The sequence below is a fragment of the Oncorhynchus nerka genome, linkage group LG24, assembly GCF_034236695.1.
Source record: "Oncorhynchus nerka isolate Pitt River linkage group LG24, Oner_Uvic_2.0, whole genome shotgun sequence".
Classification (NCBI taxonomy): domain Eukaryota; kingdom Metazoa; phylum Chordata; class Actinopteri; order Salmoniformes; family Salmonidae; genus Oncorhynchus; species Oncorhynchus nerka.
This window is the reverse complement of record NC_088419.1, coordinates 80,615,184-80,631,125: the sequence shown is the minus strand read 5'-3', so window position 1 is coordinate 80,631,125 and position 15,942 is coordinate 80,615,184. Positions and strand designations below refer to the sequence as shown.

Sequence of the window (15,942 nt, the reverse complement as noted above, 5' to 3'; positions counted from 1 at the left end):
CCTTATAGTGGTGGACCCACATGGAAAGACCTCATCCCCCATCCTGGAGCACCCCGGCCCAGCCGACCAGCCTGCCGCTCCACCCCTGCGTCGGAGGAAGGAGCGTCCCCAGGTGCTGAACTTGAGTGATGCAGAGATGGCCGGGGTGCTGCGACCTAGGCCGGGCCGACTGGACAGCCCTAGCAACCGTTACGCCGGTGACTGGAGTCGCTGTGGAGAGCGCTACCTCCCCCCTCCTCTGGCCCAGGAGGAAAATGACTATGATGATGTTCCTTCTGAGGATATGGAGGTCACTGAGGAGGGACAGGAAGGAGAGGACAGGGGGGAGGAAGGGGGAGAGGAGCTGAGACCGGAAGGATTACTGGAGAGTCGACAGGAGGAAGGACAGGCAGAGCCACCTACAGCAAAACAGGAACCCCCACTACTCCAGGAGGTGATGGAGGGACCTGTAGAGAAGGAGGAAGAGGAGAGAGAAGCAGAGGAGGAGAGCGATGTCTCCAGTGACGGTCAGCCATCAGACGATAGGGTGTGTGATGATGAGGATGAGCGCATCCTGCCCCTCCACAACCCCAAAGAGCACACATACCAGGCTTACATGAAGATCCAGGACATCAGCCCCGTTCTCAGCAACAGGGTCAACCTGCGAGACCTGCAGGAGAGCATCGACACGCTCATAGGCAACCTGGAGAGAGAGCTCAACAAGAACAATCTCAAAGTTAGCTACTAACACAACACACATTCAGCCTCACAGGCTACTGACTCAAACACACAGCCCAACAGGCTACTGACTCACACACAGCCCAACAGGCTACTGACTCAACACACACTCAGCCCAACAAGCTACTGACTCAAACACACAGCCCAACAGACTACTGACTCAAACACACAGCCCAACAGACTACTGACTCAACACACAGCCCAACAGACTACTTACTCAACACACAGCCCAACAGACTACTGACTCAACACACACTCAGCCCAACATGCTACTGACTCAAACACACAGCCCCCGAAGATGGAAAAGGCTTAGCTAATTCTAAGGGCTTCGAGACTGGAGAGTTGTTGGGGTTCAGGAATTTGGCTCCAGGGTTGCCGTGGTGACCTTTAATAAAGACGACTCAGTGGCACGTGCACCCGTGTCGTGCGCCCCTGCAGAACTCTGGTGTTTAGAACTCTGGTGCGTGATTGGCTGGACACTTCATTTAGCACCTACCCACAAGACATTATTAGATGTTTCATTAATGTTTTGCTTTTGATGACTTGTTTTTACATGTCGCTCATGTTCTGTTGTTCTTATCCGGTTGTTGTTGTTGTTGTTGCTTCTCTTCTTATTAGAAGAACCCATTGACCCCCAGGGGTGTAAACGGTGCCTTAATTGTGTGAAGGTGGGACTTTAAGGCAGGGGAGAGCTTTTCTATTGAGGTACGAAACATTATGACGTACAGCAATGCACTTATGAGGCAGGCTTTAGTGTATAGTACAAGTCATTTAGGTATATGGTACATGCAGTATAGCTGGCTATGGACTGGGAGGAGAACCAGGGAGGGGGCTAGACCTCTGAACCCTCCTCCTCCTCAGGTACGAGTACAGACGTATCATACAGTCACATACATACCTGCTCCAATACCATGGAGAAACACAGAAACAAGGAGATAATGGGTGATAAGTGTTTCTCTCTACCTGCTAGAACAGAGCAGCTAATCTGTAGCAACAAAGAGAGATAGAAAAAATAACTAAAGTGATGTCATGTATTTGAAAAATGAATAAGTGAATATGACATGGGTGAAAACCATTAATATCTGGTTTTCTTTTAGCCCTTCTTCCCCAACCTCCCACATGATCTAGACCAGGGTTTGGTCTTAATGTGCACCCAGGGGTTCCCCAGAACCCCTGATCAAGACCACACGTACCAAACTCATTCCACGGAGGGCCCAGGGTCAGCGGGTTTTCGGTCCTCCCTTGCGCTTAATTGATTAATTAAGGTAATTAATTAGTAAGGAACTCCCTACACCTGGTTGTCTAGGGCCTAATTGAAATGGAAAAACCCAAAAACCTGCAGACACTAGGCCCTCCATGGAATGAGTTTCAGACCCATGATCTAGACAGACAGTGATCACCTGCGGGTTTAAAGAGGAAAAAGTCCAATATGGGAAACTTACGTATGGTACATACTGACTGCAGAACAGCAGTTCACATGTTTCATAGAAACAGTTACTGTGTGGAGAGGGCTCTGGCTAGTACGACATGTGAGTCCACTACCTAAATAGATAAAAGCAAGTTTTCAGAAATCCAGGGATTCAGAATGATCAGTATTTAACATATTTATGTATATATAAATGTATTTGGAGTATATATATTATTTTTTACAGCTTATATATATATTTCCATACAGGCATATTTAAATGCTCACCATAACCTTGTAGTGTTGACCCATGATAGACTATATAGACGGATTGGTTGTTTAGCAACAAAACCAACACATGTGCAACTATGGGGTTAAACAGATGGGGTTGGCTTAGACTGTTGATAACATGTCAACTATATTTTGTTTCTAACGTTCATTGAAAACAAATACATTTGCACAATGAGCACTTGTCTCTCAAATACATTGTTACAGTTGGTTAGCTAGCTAGAGAATATTCGCCATATTAGCATAGACGTGACATCAGTCAAAACAAGACATGGTATCAAGCACAAGATAAAACAAGCTGAAACGAGCCACCTACATTTCCCCACATGGCAGCTTCTTGTCATTGTTGCTAGCTATCTGGCCATCCAGGACCACAACACACAGCCTTCTGCCCCATTGAAATGGGTGCATGGTTTTCGTGACGTTGTCACCTAACCTGTCTATGTTGCTTTGTTTCCTCCCACTTAAGCTACCTGTACACATCTTAAACGTGCTGGACTAATGGTACAACTTAAGCTGTAATATATATGACATAGAAATACATTCTTGCAGAAAGAGAGATATTGTTATTTTTGTTATATTTTTTTGTACATATTTGGCATCTGTTTTGTCGCCGGTTGGTCTAATCTGAGTTCATAGTTGTGTTTAAAAGGTACTGATGAACATTGTTGCATGGTCAAAAGCTTTATTACTAACTTAAACAAGTATATTTCCCACCTGAGGTTATCGTATCATATTTATGTGTACATGGAGATTCTTTTCTATTTGTTCCTATCCCACTTTTTTTGTCATCCCTTTGACAGCTGCTGACACAGACTAACAACCAGGTTCAAAAGAACATTTAATTGAAAGACTAAAAGAAAGGAAAATAATTCATCTAGCTAGTCCCTAAGGCGATTGCACTGCAGTGCAGTAGTTTCCTATGGTGATGGGAAACTATCCAGTGAAGCTTTCATTATATAAGGATGTTTTTCTGGTTCTAGCCTGACCCTTGTTCCTCTCCTCCGGATCTGGCCCTTGTTCCTCTCCTCCGGGTCTGACCCTGGTTCCTCTCCTCCGGGTCTGACCCTGGTTCCTCTCCTCCGGATCTGGCCCTTGTTCCTCTCCTCCGGGTCTGACCCTGGTTCCTCTCCTCCGGGTCTGACCCTGGTTCCTCTCCTCCGGATCTGGCCCTTGTTCCTCTCCTCCGGGTCTGACCCTGGTTCCTCTCCTCCGGGTCTGACCCTGGTTCCTCTCCTCCGGGCCTGGCCCTGGTTCCTCTCCTCCGGGCCTGGCCTGGCCCTGTGTCCTCTCCTCCGGGCCTGGCCCCTGTTTCCTCTCCTCCGGGCCTGGCCCCTGTTTCCTCTCCTCCGGGCCTGGCCTGGCCCTGTTTCCTCTCCTCCGGGCCTGGCCTGGCCCTGTTTCCTCTCCTCCGGGCCTGGCCTGGCCCTGTTTCCTCTCCTCCGGGCCTGGCCTGGCCCTGTTTCCTCTCCTCCGGGGCTGGCCTAGCACTGTATCTATCAATGCATTCCTCCCTCTTCACTCTTTCTCTAACCCCCTCCCTCCTTCCCTCTTAATCAGTGTGTCACATGTCCACATTGTGTCTGAGCACGTGCACATCGTTGTTTGCGTGTACAGTAAGTGTCATACGGTCAACGTGTTTCTGTAATAGTTGTTTTGTTTCATCTCTGTCCTGTTTGTATGTCTGTCTTGGAAACAGAAAGCTATGATGAAAGCATCCCTAAATAGAATAATACTTTCTACTGATCTTGAGAAATGTATGGTCATATTAAAGTATATATTTCATATGGCCTTGCGTCTTTCTGGTTATTACATTTTGTCAAGTTGATTCAACCATGTTCTGCTGCCAAATCCTCGGCCGGTAGATGAGAGTAAAGTGAAACACTCAAAGCATCCCATTTTGAGATGTAATGTCTGTTATATCTTTTTGCTATTCACTTTAGACCAGTATTAAAATTTCTAACATTAACAGTCATTAACAGTCACTTATTTATTGGGTCTTGGTTTCTACCGATGTTGCTTTCAGAATCCGCTACTGTGCTGTGACCTCCTGCCTTTAAGTTAGAAGGGATTTCAAATAAGGGTTTTTAATGTATTAGGATTCAAATAAGGGTTTTCAATGTATTAGGGTTCAAATATGGATTTCCAAGGTGTTAGGGTTCAAATATGGATTTCCAAGGTATTAGGGTTCAAATATGGATTTCCAAGGTGTTAGGGTTCAAGTATGGATTTTCAAGGTATTAGGTTTCAAATATGGATTTCCAAGGTATTAGGGTTCAAATATGGATTTTCAATGTATTAGGGTCAATCTATCTTTGCTATGGAAAAGTTAGAGCAAAGCAACAAAAGACAGGAAAGATGGGAAGTGTTCCTGGCTCTGCAGAGTTTTGGGAATATTTTTAGGATGTGGGAATCTCCCAGTGCTTGGCACAGTTTCGGGGACATTCCAGAACGACAGCCCTCATCATTTTAACTCTGTGGAGTAGCCTGCTACCTTTCTTTTCTTTCTTTTTACGCTCCGTAACACAATTACCCCACTGAGGGACATTCTTTTAAAAAGTATACTCTTCCATAACAGACTTTATATGGGCAAATAAAACTCATGGAATAAAATGGAAAGTTTTACGTCTTCCTAAGTCTGAGGGTGATTTAATACATCCAGACTTGGAATTATATCAACTCGCCACCCAAGGCTTTTACTACGGACATATAGTTAAATGCACTAAAGAGGAACAATGGGTACATATTGAAGATGCTCATCCTCAGAATCTTTTTACGTGTTTGTTTTCAAAAGATTAAGCTAAGAACATTAACAACTTCATAGTTAAGAACCTCATAACAACATGGAAGAACATTAACAACTTCATAGTTAAGAACCTCATAACAATATGGAAGAACATTAACAACTTCATAGTTAAGAACCTCATAACAATATGGAAGAACATTAACAACTTCATAGTTAAGAACCTCATAACAATATGGAAGAACATTAACAACTTCATAGTTAAGAACCTCATAACAATATGGAAGAACATTAACAACTTCATAGTTAAGAACACCATAACAATATGGAAGAACATTAACAACTTCATAGTTAAGAACCTCATAACAATATGGAAGAACATTAACAACTTCATAGTTAAGAACCTCATAACAATATGGAAGAACATTAACAACTTCATAGTTAAGAACACCATAACAATATGGAAGAACATTAACAACTTCATAGTTAAGAACCTCATAACAATATGGAAGAACATTAACAACTTCATAGTTAATGTGACACACTGATTAAGAGGGAAGGATGTGGATGGAGGACGTGGACGTGCAAACTTCCAAATTCCAAACTTCAGACTGGCCTGGACATGTACTGGCGTAAGCAGGGGGACACGTCTGGCACTGCAGGATTTGAGTCCCTGGCGGCGTAGTGTGTTACTGATGGTAGGCTTTGTTACTTTGGTCCCAGCTCTCTGCAGGTCATTCACTAGGTCCCCCCGTGGGGTTCTGGGATTTTTGCTCACCGTTCTTGTGATCAATTTGACCCCACGGGGTGAGATCTTGCGTGGAGCCCCAGATCGAGGGAGATTATCAGTGGTCTTGTATATCTTCCATTTCCTAATATTTGCTCCCACAGTTGATTTCTTCAAACCAAGCTGCTTACCCATTGCAGATTCATTCTTCCCAGTCTGGTGCAGGTCTACAATTTTGTTTCTGGTGTCCTTTGACAGCTCTTTTGTCTTGGCCATAGTGGAGTTTGGAGTGTGACTGTTTGAGGTTGTGGACAGGTGTCTTTTATTCTGATAACAAGTTCAAACAGGTGCCATTAATACAGGTAACGAGTGGAGGACAGAGGAGCCTCTAAAAGAAGAAGTTACAGGTCTGTGAGATCCAGAAATCTTGCTTGTTTGTAGGTGACCAAATACTTATTTTCCACCATAATTTGCAAATGTGATTTTCTGGATTTTTTTTCTCATTTTGTCTGTCATAGTTGAAGTGTACCTATAATGAAAATTACAGGCCTCTCTCTCTCTTTTTAAGTGGGAGAACTTGCACAATTGGTGGCTGACTAAATACTTTTTTTGCCCCACTGTGTGTGTATATATACATATATATATGCCCCCCCCCACTTCTTAAATCAAAGTTGTGCCACTGCTGAAAATAATATTAATCAAATCTTTCAAATAATAATAATTATAAAAAACATATGATAAACACCTTCAGCAGTAAGTGAACATAGAGTTCCAAACAATCCAGAGCCATTTGAGCTGTAAATGGTTTTGTAACTTTTTGGTTGTGATGGGTATTCAGCAAGTAAACCCGTCTGCCTAGGGAGACTAGTGTTCTTGTGGAATTTTTACGATTTCTTATGAACTAGTGAAGCTTTAGGGTACAGAGTGTATAGCACCGGTGACTGTTTTACTGTAGCCTGTGGGTATGCCTTTTACCAACCTGTGGATTTGGATGGAATTCCAAACTTTCAAATTCCAAAGTGAGCCAACTTTTCATTGAGAATTTAAAGATGTACAGTGGGGTCTGAAATTATTGACACCTTTAATAAAGATGTGCAAAAATGACTGTATAAAATAAATAATTAAAATACTGAGCTATATGTTATGCTCAAAATGGGAAAATGATATTATTTTATACTAATACTATTGCTCAGAAAGAGATTTTGTTTAACAAATAATACTTTTCTTTCTCTAAAGGGTAGCAGTCAAAATGATTGACACCAGTCTTTTCAATGCCCCAGATCCACCACCATATTGTACAGGAGGTATGGGGTTCTTTTCTGCTTATGCATTCACTTTTTGTTTTACCCCCTTTTCTCTCCAATATCGTGGGATCCAATTGGTAGTTACAGTCTTGTCTCATCGCTGCAACTCCCGGACGGACTCAAGAGAGGCGAAGGTCGAGAGCCATGCATCCTTCCGAAACACAACTCAACCAGGCCGCACTGCTTCTTGACACAATGCCTACTTAACCCAGAAGCCAGCCGCACCAATGTGTTGGAGGAAACACTGTACACCTGGCGACATGTCAGCGTGCACTGCACCCGGCCCACCACAGGAGTCACTAGTAAGCGATGGGACAAGGACATCCCTGTCGGACGATGCTGGGCCAATTGTGTGCCGCCCCATGGGTCTCCCAGTCGCGGCCGACTGCGACAGAGCCTGGACTCAAACCCAGAATCTCTAGTGGCACAGCTAGTACTGCGATGCAGTGCCTAGACCACTGCACCACTCGGGAGGCCCATCCATTCTAATTTTGATGCCAAACCCACCACTGCTGTGTGTGGTGAAGAGCTCTATTTTCATGTCATCCAACAAAAGTTGCCACTTGATAACAGCCCGTCTGTTGTAGTGAACTCAACTGAACCTGTTCATTTTCTAATTGGAAAGAGAGAGACTCAGTGAGCATAGCCTTGCTATTGACTTTCCAAGATGGCGTAGCAGTCGGACGTGTGTTTTGTCTTGTCCCGTCCTGTATAGTGTAAATATAGTTTTTTTCCTCTTTTTTTCCGTATATATTTCGTACATATTTTAATCTCACTTCCCAACCACAGGCTGAATATACTCTCCTGCAACCCGCATCACCCAATGTGGTACGGATCTGCTTTTTCTATGCTTTAGAATCGGAACCCTCATCAGAAGCTAGCCGCTAACTAGCTACTAGCTAGCCACTGCTAGCGGTCTTCAACGCTAACTAGGACACCAGCGCGACATCTACCCAAAGCATATCAGACTGCTTTTTCTCTACCACATCTCCGGATTCCTACCGCAAGCTCTGAAGCTTTATACCGGATCATCGTAAATAGCTAGCTGCAATCCGAGTGGCTACTCCTGGCTAACGTCTCTGTCCCAGAGCAAGCACCAGTTAGCCTGGAGCTAGCCTCGAGCTAAACCCATCTCCCGACTACCCGAAGAGGTCCAAAATACCTAATTTGCCAATTGGCCTGGACCCTCGACTGACCCTCTACTGCCGACACGGAGCCCCGCCGATCCATCACGACTGGTCCGCCGACATAATCGTCCGAGGGGTTTCAACAGGCTTCTCCGCTGCGACATCGCCAAAGATCCATCTACTGGCCAAGGCCCGCGAGCTTTCTGAATCGCTGTATCTCCAGCTCACCGCATGAAGAGGAATAAATAAACAGACTCACCCCATCGCGACGTCCCCAAAGGTTAACTCTCTAGCCCTCGCTATCTCCCTGCTTGCTAATTCGGCCTGCTAACGGCTAGCTTGTCAAGCTCCGGTCCGCTAACTGCTACCTTGTCTAGCTCGGGCCTACGAACTGTTAGCTTGTTAGCACAGGCCTGCTAACCGTCTGTACCACCGCGTCCCAATCACTCTCTGACCCCATTTACTTTCTATCTCTTTTTGATTTTTAATTTGTTTATACCTTCCGGAAACCTGCCTCACCCAATGTGATACGGAATCGCTATTACTTTTACTCTTATTTTTATTTTTATGACACTCAAGAACCTCCAGACGCTTAACCAGCTAACTAGCTACAAGCTAGTTAGTCATTGTTAGTTAAAAAAAAAAAAAAAAAAAAAAAACCTGAATCACTCGCCAGCCCCCCTGCCCATCCACCGCTGCCCCCTGGACACTGATCTCTTGGCTACATAGCTGACTCACGCTGGACTGTCCATTAATCACGGTACTCCTTTCTGCTTGTTTGTCTTACCTGTCGGCCCCGTTGCCTAGTCAACGCCATTTTACCTGCTGTTTGTTGTGCTAGCGGATTAGCCTCGCCTACTGTTTTTAGCTAGCTTTCCAAATTCAACACCTGTGATTACTGTATGCCTCGCTGTATGTCTCTCTCAGATGTCAATATGCCTTGTATACTGTTGTTCAGGTTAGTTATAATTGTTTTAGTTCACAATGGAGCCCCTAGACCCACTCTGCATACCCCTGTTACCTCCTTTGTCCCACCTCCCACACATGCGGTGACCTCACCCATTACAACCAGCATGTCCAGAGATACAACCTGTATCATCATCACCCAGTGCCTGGGCTTACCTCCGCTGTACCCGCACCCCACCATACCCCTGTCTGTGCATTATGCCCTGAATATATTCTACCATGCCCAGAAACCTGCTCCTCTTATCCTCTGCCCCCAACGCCTAGGCGACCAGTTTTGATAGCCTTTAGCCGCACCCTCATACTACTCCTTCTCTGTTCCGCGGGTGATGTGGAGGTAAACCCAGGCCCTGCATGTCCCCAGGTACCCTCATTTGTTGACTTCTGTGATCGAAAAGCCTTGGTTTTATGCATGTCAACATCAGAAGCCTCCTCCCTAAGTTTGTTTTACTCACTGCTTTAGCACACTCTGCTAACCCTGATGTCCTTGCCGTGTCTGAATCCTGGCTCAGGAAGGCCACCAAAATTCAGAGATTTCCATACCCAACTATAACATCTTCCGTCAAGATAGAACTACCAAAGGGGGCGGAGTTGCAGTCTACTGCAGAGATAGCCTGCAAAGTAATGTCATACTTTCCAGGTCCATACCCAAACAGTTCGAACTACTAATTTTGAAAATTACCCTCTCCAGAAATAAGTCTCTCACTGTTGCCGCCTGCTACCGGCCACCCTCAGCTCCCAGCTGTGCCCTGGACACCATTTGTGAATTGATCGCCCCCATCTAGCTTCAGAGTTTGTTCTGTTAGGTGACCTAAACTGGGATATGCTTAACACCCCGGCAGTCCTACAATGTAAGCTAGATGCCCTCAATCTCACTCAAATCATCAAGGAACCCACCAGGTACAACCCTAACTCTGTAAACAAGGGCACCCTCATAGACGTCATCCTGACCAACTGGCCCTCCAAATACACCTCCGCTGTCTTCAACCAGGATCTCAGCGATCATTGCCTCATTGCCTGTATCCGCCACGGAGCCGCAGTCAAACGACCACCCTCATCACTGTCAAACGCTCCCTAAAACACTTCTGTGAGCAGGCCTTTCTAATCGACCTGGCCCGGGTATCCTGGAAGGACATTGACCTCATCCCGTCAGTTGAGGATGCCTGGTCATTCTTTAAAAGTAACTTCCTCACCATTTTAGATAAGCATGCTCCGTTCAAAAATGCAGAACCAAGAACAGATACAGCCCTTGGTTCATTCCAGACCTGACTGCCCTCGACCAGCACAAAAACATCCTGTGGCGGACTGCAATAGCATCGAATAGCCCCGTGATATGCAACTGTTCAGGGAAGTCAGGAACCAATACACGCAGTCAGTCAGGAAAGCTAAGGCCAGCTTCTTCAGGCAGAAGTTTGCATCCTGTAGCTCCAACTCCAAAAGTTCTGGGACACTGTGAAGTCCATGGAGAACAAGAGTACCTCCTCCCAGCTGCCCACTGCACTGAGGCTAGGTAACACGGTCTCCACCGATAAATCCACGATTATCGAAAAGCTTCAATAAGCACTTCTCAACGGCTGGCCATGCCTTCCGCCTGGCTACTCCAACCTCGGCCAACAGCTCCCGCCCCGCAGCTCCTCGCCCAAGCCTCTCCAGGTTCTCCTTTACCCAAATCCAGATAGCAGATGTTCTGAAAGAGCTGCAAAACCTAGACCCGTACAAATCAGCTGGGCTTGACAATCTGGACCCTCTATTTCTGAAACTATCTGCCGCCATTGTCGCAACCCCTATTACCAGCCTGTTCAACCTCTCTTTCATATCGTCTGAGATCCCCAAGGATTGAAAGCTGCCGCAGTCATCCCCTCTTCAAAGGGGAGACACCCTGGACCCAAACTGCTATAGACCTATATCCATCCTGCCCTGCCTATCTAAGGTCTTCGAAAGCCAAGTCAACAAACAGGTCACTGACCATCTCGAATCCCACCGTACCTTCTCCGCTGTGCAATCTGGTTTCCGAGCCGGTCACGGGTGCACCTCAGCCACGCTCAAGGTACTAAACGATATCATAACCGCCATCGATAAAAGACAGTACTGTGCAGCCGTCTTCATCGACCTCGCCAAGGCTTTCGACTCTGTCAATCACCATATTCTTATCGGCAGACTCAATAGCCTCGGTTTCTCGGATGACTGCCTTGCCTGGTTCACCAATTACTTTGCAGACAGAGTTCAGTGTGTCAAATCGGGAGGGCATGCTGTCCGGTCCTCTGGCAGTCTCTATGGGGGTGCCACAGGGTTCAATTCTCGGGCCGACTCTTTTCTCTGTATATATCAATGATGTTGCTCTTGCTGCGGGCGATTCCCTGATCCACCTCTACGCAGACGACACCATTCTATATACTTTCGGCCCGTCATTGGACACTGTGCTATCTAACCTCCAAACGAGCTTCAATGCCATACAGCACTCCTTCCGTGGCCTCCAACTGCTCTTAAACGCGAGTAAAACCAAATGCATGCTTTTCAACCGATCGCTGCCTGCACCCGCATGCCCGACTAGCATCACCACCCTGGATGGTTCCGACCTTGAATATGTGGACATCTATAAGTACCTAGGTGTCTGGCTAGACTGCAAACTCTCCTTCCAGACTCACATCAAACATCTCCAATCGAAAATCAAATCAAGAGTCGGCTTTCTATTCCGCAACAAAGCCTCCTTCACTCACGCCGCCAAGCTTACCCTAGTAAAACTGACTATCCTACCGATCCTCGATTTCGGCGATGTCATCTACAAAATGGCTTCCAACACTCTACTCAGCAAACTGGATGCAGTCTATCATAGTGCCATCCGTTTTGTCACCAAAGCACCTTATACCACCCACCACTGCGACTTGTATGCTCTAGTCGGCTGGCCCTCGCTACATATTCGCCGCCAGACCCACTGGCTCCAGGTCATCTATCTACAAGTCCATGCTAGGTAAAGCTCCGCCTTATCTCAGTTCACTGGTCACGATGGCAACACCCATCCGTAGCACACGCTCCAGCAGGTGTATCTCACTGATCATCCCTAAAGCCAACACCTCATTTGGCCGCCTCGTTCCAGTACTCTGCTGCCTGTGACTGGAATGAACTGCAAAAATCGCTGAAGTTGAGACTTTTATCTCCCTCACCAACTTCAAACATCAGCTATCCGAGCAGCTAACCGATCGCTGCAGCTGTACATAGTCTATTGGTAAATAGCCCACCCATTTTCACCTACCTCATCCCCATACTGTTTTTATACTGTTTTTTTATTTTATTTATTTATTTACCTTTCTGCTCTTTTGCACACCAATATCTCTACCTGTACATGACCATCTGATCATTTATCACCCCAGTGTTAATCTGCAAAATTGTATTATTCGCCTACCTCATGCCTTTTGCACACATTGTATATAGACTGCCCATTTTTTTTTCTACTGTGTTATTGACTTGTTAATTGCTTACTCCATGTGTAACTCTGTGTTGTCTGTTCACACTGCTATGCTTTATCTTGGCCAGGTCGCAGTTGCAAATGAGAACTTGTTCTCAACTAGCCTACCTGGTTAAATAAAGGTGAAATAAAATAAAAAAATTGAGGAAGGCCGTTGTAGGCAGACCTGGCTCTCAAGAGAAGACAGGCTATGTGCACACTGCCCACATAATGAGGTGGAAACTGAGCTGCACTTCCTAACCTCCTGCCAAATGTATGACCATATTAGAGAAACATATTTCCCTCAGATTACACAGATCCACGAAAAATCGAAAACAAACCCGATTTTGATAAACTCCCATATCTACTGGGTGAAATACCACAGTGTGCCATCACAGCAGCAAGATTTGTGACCTGTTGCCAAAAGGGCAACCAGTGAAGAACTGGTAAGAACTGGTAAATACAACCCATATTTATGCTTATTTATTTTCCCTTTTCTACTTCAACCATTTGCACATCGTTACAACACTGTATATGGACATAATGTGACATTTGAAATGTATTTATTATTTTGGAACTTCTGTGAGTGTACTGTTTACTGTTAATTTTGATTGTTTATTTAACTTTTGTTTTATTATCTATTTCACTTGCTTTGGCAATGTTAACATATGTTTCCCATGCCAATAAAGCGCCTTGAATTGAGAGATAGATATGGGTCTCTTACGGTAAGCAAGAGAGAGAGATAGATATGGGTCTCTTACGGTAAGCAAGAGAGAGAGATAGATATGGGTCTCTTACGGTAAGCAAGAGAGAGAGATAGATATGGGTCTCTTACGGTAAGCAAGAGAGAGAGATAGATATGGGTCTCTTACGGTAAGCAAGAGAGAGATAGATATGGGTCTCTTACGGTAAGCAAGAGAGAGAGATAGATATGGGTCTCTTACGGTAAGCAAGAGAGAGAGATAGATATGGGTCTCTTACGGTAAGCAAGAGAGAGCGATAGATATGGGTCTCTTACGGTAAGCAAGAGAGAGAGATAGATATGGGTCTCTTACGGTAAGCAAGAGAGAGATAGATATGGGTCTCTTACGGTAAGCAAGAGAGAGAGATAGATATGGGTCTCTTACGGTAAGCAAGAGAGAGATAGATATGGGTCTCTTACGGTAAGCAAGAGAGAGAGATAGATATGGGTCTCTTACGGTAAGCAAGAGAGAGAGATAGATATGGGTCTCTTACGGTAAGCAAGAGAGAGATAGATATGGGTCTCTTACGGTAAGCATGAGAGAGAGATAGATATGGGTCTCTACGGTAAGCAAGAGAGAGAGATAGATATGGGTCTCTTACGGTAAGCAAGAGAGAGAGATAGATATGGGTCTCTTACGGTAAGCAAGAGAGAGAGATAGATATGGGTCTCTTACGGTAAGCAAGAGAGAGAGATAGATATGGGTCTCTTACGGTAAGCAAGAGAGAGATAGATATGGGTCTCTTACGGTAAGCAAGAGAGAGAGATAGATATGGGTCTCTTACGGTAAGCAAGAGAGAGAGATAGATATGGGTCTCTTACGGTAAGCAAGAGAGAGAGATAGATATGGGTCTCTTACGGTAAGCAAGAGAGAGAGATAGATATGGGTCTCTTACGGTAAGCAAGAGAGAGAGATAGATATGGGTCTCTTACGGTAAGCAAGAGAGAGCGATAGATATGGGTCTCTTACGGTAAGCAAGAGAGAGATAGATATGGGTCTCTTACGGTAAGCAAGAGAGAGAGATAGATATGGGTCTCTTACGGTAAACATGAGAGAGAGATAGATATGGGTCTCTTACGGTAAGCAAGAGAGAGAGATAGATATGGGTCTCTTACGGTAAGCAAGAGAAACTAGATCTACTCCACCCGTCTAATATCATCCCCCCCTCCCTCCCTGTCCTTCAACCTCCTTCTCAATCTCCCCCCTCAACCTTCCATTCCAGCTAAACAATGGTATATACAGTAGCGTTTTGCAAATGTAAAAAAAAATATATCATACACAGTAATATTTTACACACACATGAAGTTACCCATAAACTATCATTTCTAATAATAAAAACACAAATGTGAAAAATTGGTTGATATAGCATCAAGGAAATTAACTCGTCTTTAATGTTCCGTACTAACGAATGTGAGTCATTAGAGTTACTAGTTGGAGCTAAGCCTCCATAATTGCTGGGAACCTTTAGATTCAAAAACAACCCCAGCCAAGACAGACATTCCATACATGTGGTGTCCTTCAATAAGATGATATTAATCACATTTTATCCAAAGTCATGCTTCCTTCTGATGTATTTCTCTTTTGTTCCTGCCGGTGGCGGCCCTGTTACTTGGCAGCTCATCTGAAGCCGTAGTAGACAAATCACTGACAGATTCCTCTTGTAGCTAGCTGTGTTCAGGGCCAGAATGATGAGATGAGAAGGGAGGGAGGGGGTATAAGAGGAGGTTTAGAAGAGAGGAGGGAGAAAGAGGTGAAAGTGAAGACTGGAGAGGGGGAGAACAGAGAAGCAGTGTGATGAGAGGGAGAACAAAGAAGAGGAGAGGGGGTTATATATACGGGGAGACGATAAGGAAGAGAGGAAAGGGAGAGGAGAAAGTGAAAAAAGGTGAGAGGATGAAAACAGAGAACCGGTGCTTCTGATCCTGTGGCTGGAGCCTCAACGCAGATTAACCACCCTCCCCTGGCCTCCCCTTCTCTCTAGCCGTGGTTACACCTTGCATTAATGTGTGATTGTCGTCATCTGATCGAGATTTGTCTTCACATAGTATTAAAACGTATCTCTTATCTGCCCACTGCCTCTGCATTGTGACCAGATCCCTGGTCCCTCCCTGTATGCAAATGACTCCAACTCGCCTTGGACCTCCTGTTACACACGCCTCTGTGAAGAGGAAATGCAACACCCTGCTACAACTCGCCTTGGACCTCCTGTTACACACGCCTCTGTGAAGAGGAAATGCAACACCCTGCTACAACTCGCCTTGGACCTCCTGTTACACACGCCTCTGTGAAGAGGAAATGCAACACCCTGCTACAACTCGCCTTGGACCTCCTGTTACACACACCTCTGTGAAGAGGAAATGCAACACCCTGCTACAACTCAACTCCCCATGAAGTGAAAGAGGTATGGACGGACTGTAGGTGAGAGTAAGGATGACAAAAGTCCAAATTTACCATTTACTAGGAATTTATTCCTTTACACGGTA

General features: G+C 45.2%; 1 protein-coding gene across 2 annotated transcripts in view; it reads left to right on the top strand.

Annotated features, from left to right (window-relative positions):
- Window positions 1-4,200, top strand: part of syde2 (synapse defective 1, Rho GTPase, homolog 2 (C. elegans)) — a 76,510-nt gene extending 72,310 nt beyond the window's left edge. For both annotated transcript variants that reach the window (XM_029633220.2, XM_029633222.2), the window contains exon 7: window positions 9-4,200. In XM_029633220.2, the coding sequence (XP_029489080.2) occupies window positions 9-727 (719 nt within the window). In that variant the 3' untranslated portion in view covers window positions 728-4,200. The remainder of the gene's footprint in view (window positions 1-8) is intronic.
- The last annotated feature ends 11,742 nt before the right edge of the window (window positions 4,201-15,942 follow it).